Below are 12721 nucleotides of genomic sequence, written 5' to 3'. Positions count from 1 at the left end.
TAAATATCAAAATAATATTTTAATAATATTTTATTTAACTTTTAATCTTCATTTAAAATCATTTCGTTTCATTTCTAATCTGTTTAAACGGTTCATAAATTGGACTACTGTCCACCCAAATTTAGGGAACTGCATTCAAGAATGCATTAAGTGTGCGTCACAACAAATAGGGCCGGGGCTCCATTGATCGCTGACACATGTACAGACCGATCGATCACCACCCCCTCTCCCTCCCTCCCTCCCTCCCTTATAAATGGGAGGGAAAGCTAGCTACCATTATATTTCATTCCATTAAGTGATCTTTAAACTCGATAGGCGCCTCTTAGTCTGAGTCTGAGGGCACAAACAGAGATCGATCGTCTTCTAAACACATTTTAAGGTACTCAAGAAGAAGAGTACCACTCTGTCACTACTTCTTGTTCATCATTTTTTATCTCCAATTCTCTCGGGAAAATTATCATGAACTAATTGGCTATTTTGGCAGCAAACAAATTGGTCAACTTGATCCTTTTGCATGTAGTAGTTAAAGTTGCAATCATATATCGATATTTGAAAAGTTCAAAGTGTATTATATTTTCTCTTTCCATGTACGCTTGATCTCTGATCAACTTGTATATACGTACATATTTCAATAGCTTGCTAGTGATCATCTTGTATGCATGCATGTAGTAATTTATTTGTTTCACATGCAGAAGATCATGTGGAAGTTGAAGATAGCCGAAGGAGGTCCAGGATTGGTGAGCCTCAACAATTTCGTTGGACGACAACATTGGGAGTTCGACCCTGATGCCGGCACACCTGAAGAACGTGCTGAAGTTGAAAGGCTCCGCGAGGAGTTTAAGAGGAATCGGCTTCGGACGAAACAAAGTGCTGATCTTTTGATGAGGATGCAGGTTCCAGATCTCTCTCTCTCTCTCTCTCTCTCTCTCTCACTCACTCATATATACATGCTGTCATACATACATACATATTACATATATGGACATCTTCTATAATATAGACATCTTGATGAATTTTACTTAGGCATGAGAACATAGCATAAAAAGAGATAGCTTAAAGTATGTAGTATGTATGTGTTTCTATATATATATATACATACATATAATAGGGAACGGTCTCAGGTGCGTTAGCTCCGGAGTGCACCTGACATAATTTTTTAAATAAATAAAAAGTGAAAAAGTCAATAACTTATTTGTCTAGAAAAATAAAATACAAGGTTAAAGAAAGATAAAAAATCAAGATTAAAAAAAATCTAAATTTCAGTAAAGTATGAGCATTGGTCTGCATTCATATTGGATTATATATTTACTCTATATAATAATAAAATATTATTAATTTTTTATTTAAAAAAATTGAATAAAAAAAAAATTGAAACAAAAAGAAAGGAAAATGAGTACCCTGTCAGAACAAAAAGGACATGAATTATAACAAAAAGGACATGAAAAAGAGACGTCAATTTATGTGCGCCGCGGGGCTATTAAGAGTCTTTTAGTAAAACATAATCTTTCATTAAATTCTACAAGGGAGCTACACATCAAATGGTCAAAGGTCTTAAGGACCTTTTGGTAAAACATGATCCTTCATTAAATTCTATAAGAGAGGTACACGTCAAATGGTCAAGGATTTTAAGAGCCTTTTGGTAAAATATGATTTAATGGAAAAACAAACAAAGTTAACGGAAAAATAACAAAAATTACTATTCACAGTTAGATAGCACTTATTATAATAGAGTAAATTTATTTGTATGTATGTATGTATGTATTTTGATTTATAGGATGGAGTAGAGTAGCAAAGAAATTGTGTTTTAAGGTTACTAAATTTGACATTTTAATTAATGGAATGATGGTTCGCATAAAAAAAACAAATAATTAAGCACGGAATTAGACAATTAAAAGTCTTAGAGCATTGAGTTGTTTTCGGAGAATGATCTATATAGAAGATTATAAGAAAAAAGATTTTCTCAAATTCTTGTTCGAATTTGAAAGTCTAAAATTCATGTGAAAAAGGTCATACAATATTTATTATTGTCAATATAAATATTTTAGATATTATTAATTAAATGAGCTGTAAATATTGTAGGACCAACTTAATCAATATGTTAATTTATTTCTTGATCTCTCAGTACATGAGAGGAACCTTGATCGCTAACCATATTTTTTCCACCTTTTCCTAATTTCTTCCATACACTACAAGAAAAACAGATTTTTGTGGCCATTTAATTGCGGCGAAAAGACCATTTGTGACCAAAACAGACTCATTTTGTCTGTAAATAGTCATTTCGCTGGAATTAACTGACCACAAATAAGCAATTTTCTTGTAGTGATATTTTGTTATACGTATAATCAGATTCTCATCCAACAATAGAATTAATGGTTTATTCCTCCTTAAAGATTTAAATATGCTTCATTTTCTATTGATCTTGTTAAAAATACTAGATCAAAGTATACACAGCTTAGCGATATTACCTCATTGGAAATATCTTAGTTAGTGCAGTTGTTCCACAGATTCTTCGTCATTGTTGTTGTTCATCTATTATCTTCCTGGTGATGGTAGAGTGTGTTACGTGGAAATATACTAGAGCAACACTCAATATTCCATAGCCTAGATGTCGGGATTGGAGAGAACTATTTGAGAGTGAGCATTTGTTTGTGATGCAAGTGTCTAATCCACGAGGGGAGAGAGGTTATTTACATAGCCCCTCTAACTGTAACCTCTAACTAGCCATTAAGGGCCAGCTATCAAGGCTCATGAAGTAGTTTAAGAACCACTTCATAACTTCCTAGATAAGGGGAAGGGGTGCCCACTATGGGTGCCCATTTCTTACATCTCCCACTCGCACATAGTGGGAAAGCTAGACCCCAGGTTTGCTTCTTTCAATATGTTTTCAATCTTGTTCATATTGGCAAATAGGTTGTGCGACCATCGAGCACAGTTGTAAAAGAAAAATTGGAGCACTATACCAAATCTCTATAAGATAAGACTAACATAGCAACATCCCTAAAAGTGTCTCGTTATGCCCTGACTCATTTGGTCACATGAGACTAAGCGTCCTTAATCCCTTTCGAGTTTGAATGACTTAGAGCAATGCTCAATCTCTCTAAAACATGATGTACTCACAGCCATGTTACAACTCCCAAGAAGCAACATAACTTGCCGGCAGTGAGTACACACCATTATCGATAGGTTATCAAATAGTCTTCCCTTTAACCTCATGTCATTTAGTTTCAGTTTAGTCGTTTTCCCAGCAATGTCTCTTTAGACCGTATCACCCATGGTTATAAATAACATACCAAAGTAGTAGACACTAAAACACCAACCTCATGACATAGTCAAAAGTCTCCTAAGGGCATAATAAGTTAAAGTCATCAATTATGACCTGCAGGACTTACACAGTGAGAAAGCAGGGATCCATTCACCCACATCTATTGTTTGTCGCAAAAGCACATGTAGTATGAAATACAAGCTACGATGGAGTTCTCTTTACAAAGAAAGAGCGTATATATAATCTCAATTCACCATACAGATCTTATTCGAATCGTTATCTCAGCGCCTAACCTGAGTCCCTCCATTTGCTTACTATCTGAAGTGCCAAAGAGGTTCTCGCATCTAGATAAACCACATGCTACATGGATTGTGCGTAATCATCCACAGTCCTTTTAAACACGATGGATCTCATCATAGCTCACACTAAGACAACATATCTTTGTCTTTTACAACTTATCCTTCTTTGTATAAGTACCGAGTGACACATTGTCTCATCTTTGATCACTACATTTTTGTAGCGCCAAATACTATAGCTCGTGTGAGTGAGCCGATCTAAGGCTGTCGATATACCGTTTCCACCATAACTCCTAAATTTTGGGTGAATGTGTGTGTTTTCCAAAAATGTTTCCAATCACGCCACATGATCATAGAACACATCAGTATCATGTGCACAACGAGCAATACCATGAGGTAGAGAGAAATCATATGGTCAACTACAATTATTAAACCACAACTCTCAAGTGGTGTTTAATGACCATTTCTTTCCATGTGCATTCTAATGTATAGTAACTTTTCAAAATATGCTCCTACCAAAAGATTCTACTCTTACATATAAAAGGTCTTTGCACAACCAAGAAGTCGGCAATGACTCATCGTGAATCTCATTTAAGTCAAACTTACAATATAAACCTTAGATTCTTGCCAGCAAGTCTAACTGCAATTTTTAAGAATTTACAGGGTGACCACTAATGTCATTTAGCAAATTTAATTTGCAACTTTAAGGTTTTATATAAATCTCTGGTACTTAACAAAAGTATATTAGATAACCATAATTTATTTTTCATGAAAAGTAAAGCGATTAGGACCTTTGCCCTCAAAGACAATCATTATAGTCAAGTCATTACCTTCAACGATAATCACATCACAAACTCACTTAATCAAGTATGCCATATTTACCTTCTAACAAAATCTAAACCTCTAACTCCCATGAGCAAATCATAATAGAAACACCAAATAGTATAGATAAAACTAGATTCTTTGGTATTGTTTATCTCATTAATTGTCTATGGGTTTTGAACAAAAGCTCCTAAAAACTGATTTTCTTATATACAGTCTCACAAGAGGTGAAGTCTTAGCTACTTTTTACAAACCCATGTTCATCACCTCGTAGTATGGTAAACCTCTTATTAGGCGATAATTAATTATCTAAGACAACCAGTTCGCCATATCTCTTAGGATGACACTTTTCTAAGATTGTCAATAGCATTCGAGAAATCCCATTTTATTCAATAGGTCGTTAATAAAAATGACTAGGTACATTAGGCATTTTTTAATATGGTTTGTTTAGACTGCCTGTAAACAGCACAAACGACATTCATTTGCATTTTGTACCAAAATAGTACTAGCAACAATCATGTGCTTAAAGTACTTCATGCCTAAACATCACAAAAGCTAACCATCTAATTCTCCTAAGAGAATCAGCTATTTAACTTCTTCAAGAAAAGTTTCAATAAATATGCGATCAATAGCTATTTAAAGACAACTCAATTAGTGTTAATAGATAGATTTATACCTCTATCAACTTTACTTTTATTGTGTCAATCAGATTAACAACCCAAGTTGGATCATATAAGTGAAGTGAATTTAAAATTCTATATTGAGATTTCTACTATGTGAATTCAATACATTTAATGGAGCCATATTATAAATATTCTCTTCTAGTCTCTAAACGACGGGATATAATATTGATATATCGCTATCACGCAATTTATGAGGAACTTTGCATTCTATAACTTTTGGGAGTCACTGTCACTAGTGGTACACCATCACTCAAATGTATACTCACACTAGTTGTTAAATCACTCTCACTATTTTTGGCGATCTTTTATAAAAAAATTTGAAAATATTAATATTAAGGTAATGTGGAATGAAACTAAAGTAATGTGAAATGAAACATTCTTTCCAAAAAATAAGTGTCACTCAAATCCACAATTTCTCACCCTCGTCGAAAATACGAGCCTGACTCAACCAAAAAATGATCAACCAAGTTTTTAATAGAATTCACGTTTGCACAAAATAGTTATTCAACCTTTCTCAAAGGCACACGAACTTGATCAAAGGATGACAAATCAGAATTAAGGCTGCAACCCTATATTACATCAACCCAAGTGTGATGTAACAACTAATTTGTGCCATAATTAATTTATAATTCCATTTTAGCAAGTTATTAAACTACGAGACAATTGTTCTCATCATATAATTCATACGATTATGATTTTGAAAAAAAATATTTAAATTGAAAATATATATATATTTTCCTTCAAAAAAATTTGGAATTGCATTTATATAATGAAACTTCATGTCCTTAGTGTGCATGTATAGGAACTTTCACATAGAAAATGTTCACATTGCATTTTCTTTGTTGACTCTGCTAAATAAAGGAGAGGGATCTCATTAGCAAGCGAGAAAAACTTCAATTTCTCAAACTTCACACCTATCATCCTATGCCTCAACGACATATTTTAGCATATCATCTCTCCACTCAAGAAATAATATCACTGAGTCAACGAGTGACCATCCAATTCCCAAACCTCTAAGAATTCTCACTAACACTACTACCTTCAATGAGTTTTAAATTAAATTAGGTCTAAACTTCTCTAATATCGCATTAAAAGTGTTAATAAAAAATATTACTTTGTGCAACAAATACAGTATGTGACGTTTTATCCGTTAACTAGCGATATATCCCAATTTCTTATTTACTCAATATTTTTTATATTCTTCAATCCACAATATGAGAGAAAAGAAAAACTTTGTAAGAAATCATCATAGCCTAAAATCTATCTTGTATCAGTACAACCACGAGTAAAAGTTTTAGGCTTAATTAAGTCATTCTTAATTATTACTTTTGCTACAGTTACCATGCAAACCTCCAATGTGCTTGGCATTATGTTACTCTCAAGAGTGCTCCTAGGTTCATATATATGCAAGAATCTATTCGTTCTCACTAGAGAGAAATAAAACTTGAGCAAGATTTTCAGTGCTAATACTACATAGAGGTGCACTGATAAAAATTTTTTAAAAAATGAATTTGACAATCAAGAATGTCCTAAACACTCTTACACACTCAGATTTTAATATCCTTATTTGCATATATACTAGTAAGTTTTAGAAAGTATGTACTTATTTGTGAATTAATCTAAATTGTTTTAAGATTATAATGCTCAACCTCAAATATAGGAGCAATTAATTTTTGCGTTACAAAAACAACGCGCAACTTCTGTTATTACTCACAAGTTCTCATAAACAAAATAGTGGTTTAGCTCTATCTGATAGTTGATCTCATCAATTTCTATGAAAACTTGTAATGCATGTGTGCCACGCGCACTTTCAATTTTACTCTAGACCTTTCAGAGGTTTATACAATAATGATAGTTTAAGACTCTCTGACATTAATAATAATCTTCATTCATTTCTAACTACTGCTCATGGAGGAGATTAATGAGACAACTAAGTTGCATAAATAATCTTCACGCTTTCTTTTCGGTTATCTCAAAGTTACTAACCTATGCGCATCTAATTGTACACACAAATAAGAAATTTGCCACGTTAATCTAAGTTATAACAAAAATAATTAATACAAGTCGCAAGATCAAAAATTCGTTAAGTTTCCTAATCATCTCTTGCGCCTCAATGCCTAATTATTAATTTCTAATTTAATTTTTACGTAAATCTATATCATATAGGAGATTAATTCTAAATCAATCACAACTATACTCTCACTCGATAAGTAATCTACCGAGTTAGTCACATGCAAAAATGATTATCTCCTAGATCGGAGAAACCGATTTTAGCCAATCATAAGCATGGACTAATCAAACTCGAGCTACTTAATTATTTATTTTATCACATTCTAAAAAAGATCTAAAAACTAACTCCTAAAATTAGCCTAGCAAATACTAGTGATTAAATAAAATTCTACTTTGAAATGTACAAAAAATTATCACATTTCTTCCAAATATTATTCACAAAAATAATAATCTAAACAATTTAGAGCATAGAATAAAATGCCTAACAAATGCGATAAAATATCTTATAATATCATGGCATGTATGTATTAAATAACCATGATCACATGAAAAATAATTTTAAATAAATATTTTGTGCCACAGTGACATACTGATTTAAATCAAATCAACAAACACATCAACAATAACTTCTACGCCAATGGTTAAGCTCATTGCCCTTAAAAAGTGAACTTGGTAGGGTGTGCGCACTGGGCTGCAACCATTATGCACAATGGAGGTCTTTGGGCTACTAGCGGATCATGGGCCCTCTTGTTTGTTCGGCCGAAAATAAGCATGATGGGCCAAGCCCGAAAACCTGTGGGCTACCCTACTAGGCGCCCTGCGCCTAGCCCTTACGGGAACTTTGCTTAGCCCAGTTGTCTAAAATAACATATATAAATTTTTTAAACAAATGGGTTCTGTTAAGAAAAACATATGGGTCGGGTTCAAAGCTTGATTTAAAAACATACCCATCTACATTTAAGTCCAAAACCAGATTATGCAGCCCACAATCCATATATATATATCACCCAAAAAAGAAACGCACTGTTCATCTTCCCCACCCCTTCCAACTACTGTTCATGTAACGAAAGAGCAAACTTAGCATATAACCGCCGCCACCACCCTTTCAGCGTCACTCAGTGGGGCTCCTGCCTTCCTCCTTCGCTCTCTGGTGCGCGCAGCACTTGGACCTCGCTGTCCTTGGTGCGCGCAGCACCTGGCGAGCAGTAGTCCTCCTCTATGAGCACGCCATCAACGGCACCTCTCTGCCCCCGGAAGAGCTGGCTCGCAGATCCGGCATGGTGCGCGCTGTTCGAAGATAGCGCAGTGCACCGCATATTACTCGCTGCTCTTGGCAAAGCATATCTCTCTGCGCACGGTAGAGCAGCATCAGTGGCCACTATAGACAGATCAACGCAGCAGCCAATGACTTCTTGTAACCGCCTGCTGCCATGATTTCAGCCACTGCGCCACCTTTGAAAGCAACCAAACTGTGCATGGTTCCGAAATCTGCTGCTTCACGGCAGCTGTTTAGCACCGGCCTGGTGGTTGGCTCTGCGCGCGGCAGAGTTATTTCACCGGCCTGGTGCGCCGCTCTGCTCCTACCAGAGAATTTTGCATTGGCCTGGGGTGCAACTCTGTCCGTAGCAGTGCAGTGTCTCCATCGTCTGCGAGGTTCGCTTATGACACCAGTAGCCGCAGCGCCGAAGGTTGCGGAGGTGCAGGTCGCACCGTGATTTCTTACCCTGCAACGGTGCCGCCACCTGCAAGAGAGCATGTAGCTCTGCGTGCGGCCCTACACGAGGACCTGCCCGCAGCAGAGCAGCCTGCTGCACTACCATGGTGCATGGCTTTGCGCCAGGTGCGCTTTTGATGTTCAAGCACCTTACGCGTGCACTGTAGGCCACCTGCTTGCACAAAACAAAATTTGGCTGCTACACCATTTTCTGCAGCACCAAGACGGACACAACACCACTGTTGTGCACAGTTGCTGGGCACTGTGCAACACCCAGCAGGTGTGTATAACGACCTCGTCAGCGCATCACTAGTGGGCATAGTGCCATGGGCAGCACTGCCACCGTCATCTCTTGCCCAAGGCATTGCCTGCGGCACTAGTGCCGACACCTGCAACAGCCCGCCGCACCTAGGAGCTTCCTTCACCTCCCGTGAACACTACAACCTCATATGGCACAACGTCGAGACCTGGAGCATCTCCATGTGTTGGGGGCCCGCGCTGCTTTGCGTGGGTGGTTACAACCATTGCTTGTGCAGCACCGCAACGACCAACCTTGGCAGCTCGTGTTTACAGATAAATAGAATAAAAATTCGCATCACAGAAACATATTCCGTAAAAGAAATCACTTCATGCACGACAAAATACAAATCGGGAACAACCGATAATTTTCTCATGCTAATGTTAGAAATATTAGATCAAAGTATATATCAAAAGCGATATTACCTTATCAGAAATATCTTAAATCTAGTGCAATTGTTCTATAGATTCTTTGTCGTCGTTATGTTCATCCGTAATCTTCTCGACAATGGTGGAGTGTGCTATGTGGTAATACACCAGAGCAATACTCACATATTTCACAGCCTAAATGTCAGGACTAGAGAGAAATATTTGAGAGTGAGAACTTGTTTGTGATGTAAGTGTCTAATCCACAAGGGAGAATGGCTATGTAAATAGCTCTTCTAAGTGTAACTCTTGGCTGACTATTAAGAGATAACCATCAAAACTCATGAAGTGGTTTAAGAGCCACTTCACAGCCCCAACTGAAGTGAAGGGGTGCCCACTATGCAGGGTGCCCCTTTCTTACAGTTCTTCTTGTCCATTTTCCGTAGTTGAGAACATCAAATAAAAAGTTTGAAAAAAAAAACCAATTTCCCTTGCATGAATGCATTTGAAGTTTGAATATTTAAAAAAAAAAAAAAAAAACAATCGCGGTAATTGCAATGAATAATGATATTCATGCATTTATAATTCAACTCATTTTTAGGAATGTAATCGGTCCGGTTTGGTTCGATTTTGAACAAAATTTAGGACCGAATCAGTATACACCGGTTTTACATTTTCAAGAACCAATTCCGCATCAGTTACCGCCCTAAACCGGTACTTTCGGTCTGGTTCAATCCGGTTTTTCAGTTTTAATATACTATATTATATATTATATAATATATATAATTGTATATTATAGTATATAATACTATTGTAATAATATAGTGTAGTATATTATAATATATATTATAATTGTATTATAGACTATAGTGATATATTATATTATAGACTATAATGATATATTATAATATATAATATAGTGATATATTATAGTATATTATAATATATAGTGATATAGTATTAGTATAACTATTAAAACAATAGACTATAGTGATATAAGATTTTAAAATTTAATATTATATTAATTAGTAATTTATCATATAATACTAAACTATTTTATATATAATTATATATAAAAATTATATACAATATAAAAAATTATAATATATATATGAACCAGTCTGGTTGTGTCCGATCCGGGTTTAGAAAAGAAAATCTAAACCAGATCAATTTTGACCGATTTTAAGAAAAATAAAACTGATACCGAACTGAACCAAACTTGGTACCGGACCAAACCCATCGGTTTGATCCTGTCCGGTTTGGTTCACCGGTTCATCGGTTTTTTTTTTTACACCCCTACTCATTTTACAATCAATTAATGTAAAAAAAAATTAAAAAAAAAATCTATTCACAATTCATTTTCTTATCATCCTCTCATCATCCTATGATGTAGCATTAGATAATAGGTTCATAAGTAAAATATAATTAATAGTATCCAATTATCTAATGTCATTTCATGGGATAATGAGAGAATGATGAGAATTTGGATGATAAGTAGCATTACTCTTAATGTAAAATGTCACTAAATGAAAAATTCTAATATTTTAAAGAGAAATGCTACTCTTACGTACAGGGGCTCCCTTCAATTTTTTTTTAAATGGTTAAAAAAGTGATTTTTAATGATGCTGTGAATTTTTTAAAATATTTTAAAGAGTTACAAAATGCATGAAAAAAAGCATTGTCGAGAGCCCCCATGTGTGGCTGTAGAGCCACTCTATTTTAAAATTGAATTTCAAATTTTACACAATCATCCTCTATTTAAAACAGTGTTATAAAATATATTTTTAAAAAAATTTGTATGTTTATCATTTAATGACAAATTCTATATCCACAAAGAGATCTAAACAAAACCTATAAATTGACGTGACTTCGTATAATACATCAAATTTACTTTAAACGAAAAGTAAGCTTACAATTATATGATATATCATATCAAGTTACGTTAGTTTGTAAGTTTACTTTTATGAGATCTTTTTGTTGATGAAGTATTTCTCTTTTCAATTGTGATTAGAATTATGTTATTGATCATGGACCTAACTCGTAGATATTAATAACCACCCAAAAATGCTAACAAAATATCTTAGGATCATGTTAAATTGTTCATGTGCTTTGTTTTGGAATCTAGAAAATTTTTATTGAGGGCTTTGAATTAGTTTTCACTAGCAAGGATATTCATCTCACTAACTGATATGAAAATCTCACAGCTTAGGAAGGAGAACCCATGTGGGCCAATTCCACCACCAATCCAAGTGAAGGAAACTGAGGTGATTACAGAGGAAGCAGTCATCACAACATTGAGAAGAGCCCTAACCTTTTATTCGTCCATTCAAGCCCACGATGGCCACTGGCCTGCTGAATCTGCTGGCCCCTTGTTTTTCCTCCAACCCTTTGTATGTATTTTTTGCACCAAACTTATATATATATATATATATATATATATATATATATATAATTTTTTTTAACTTCTCTCTCCCTAAAATATAAAATGTTGACAATAAATGTTTAAATTTTTTTTAACTATGATATGTATTAGCATTTAAGACTAATGCTCTACCATTGAACTAATTCTAACATAATTTCATATTTTTACAATATGCAGGTAATGGCATTATACATCACTGGAGCTCTGAATGCCATTTTTTCACCAGCACATCAGAAAGAAATTATTCGATACTTGTATAATCATCAGGTATTCAAACAGCTAAAAATGCCCTCAAAAACTAAAAACTTGGCAAAATTTAACCTTATGTACAAACAAATACACTTATCTATATGTAAATTTGTATATTGACTTTTTATTTGTTGGACAGAATGAAGATGGAGGTTGGGGCTTCCACATAGAGGGTCATAGCACAATGTTTGGTTCAGCTTTGAGCTATATTGCCTTGAGGATACTTGGAGAGGGTCCTGAAGATGGTGAGGACAAGGCTATGGCCAGAGGACGAAAATGGATCCTTGACCATGGTGGTTTAGTGGCAATTCCATCTTGGGGAAAGTTTTGGGTCACGGTATGTATAACCGGTTGGAATATGAAATATTTTGGTTGTCAAGAATTCATGGTAATATTACATGTATATGCCAAGAAAAAAGAAATATAAAGTAGCATATTCTAGTGTCCAACTAGAAGTATCACCATATTGAAGTGTATATACTTGAGTTTGAGAGGTGAGATTGTAGCTCAAAAGTCCATTTGCCTTAAAAAATGATGAAAGCATTTTAATTTATCATTCAACCGTATATAATCTTTACTATATTGTGAAAACTTAGAGTC

The 12721-nt window shown here is 34.8% G+C and overlaps 1 protein-coding gene across 3 annotated transcripts in view; it reads left to right on the top strand.

Annotated features, from left to right (window-relative positions):
* The first annotated feature begins 222 nt into the window (after nt 1-222).
* LOC121242723 (lupeol synthase-like) overlaps nt 223-12721 on the top strand; it is a 59185-nt gene continuing 46686 nt past the window's right edge. For all 3 annotated transcript variants that reach the window (XM_041140666.1, XM_041140667.1, XM_041140665.1), the window contains exons 1-5: nt 223-379; nt 693-893; nt 11655-11840; nt 12050-12139; nt 12261-12458. In XM_041140666.1, coding sequence (XP_040996600.1) covers nt 699-893; nt 11655-11840; nt 12050-12139; nt 12261-12458 — 669 coding nt within the window. In that variant the 5' untranslated portion in view covers nt 223-379; nt 693-698. The remainder of the gene's footprint in view (nt 380-692; nt 894-11654; nt 11841-12049; nt 12140-12260; nt 12459-12721) is intronic.

The sequence above is a fragment of the Juglans microcarpa x Juglans regia genome, chromosome 8D (assembly GCF_004785595.1).
Source record: "Juglans microcarpa x Juglans regia isolate MS1-56 chromosome 8D, Jm3101_v1.0, whole genome shotgun sequence".
In the NCBI taxonomy this organism is placed as follows: Eukaryota; Viridiplantae; Streptophyta; class Magnoliopsida; order Fagales; family Juglandaceae; genus Juglans; species Juglans microcarpa x Juglans regia.
The sequence above is the reverse complement of the archived record's forward strand: the minus strand, read 5'-3'. Positions and strand labels throughout refer to the sequence as shown.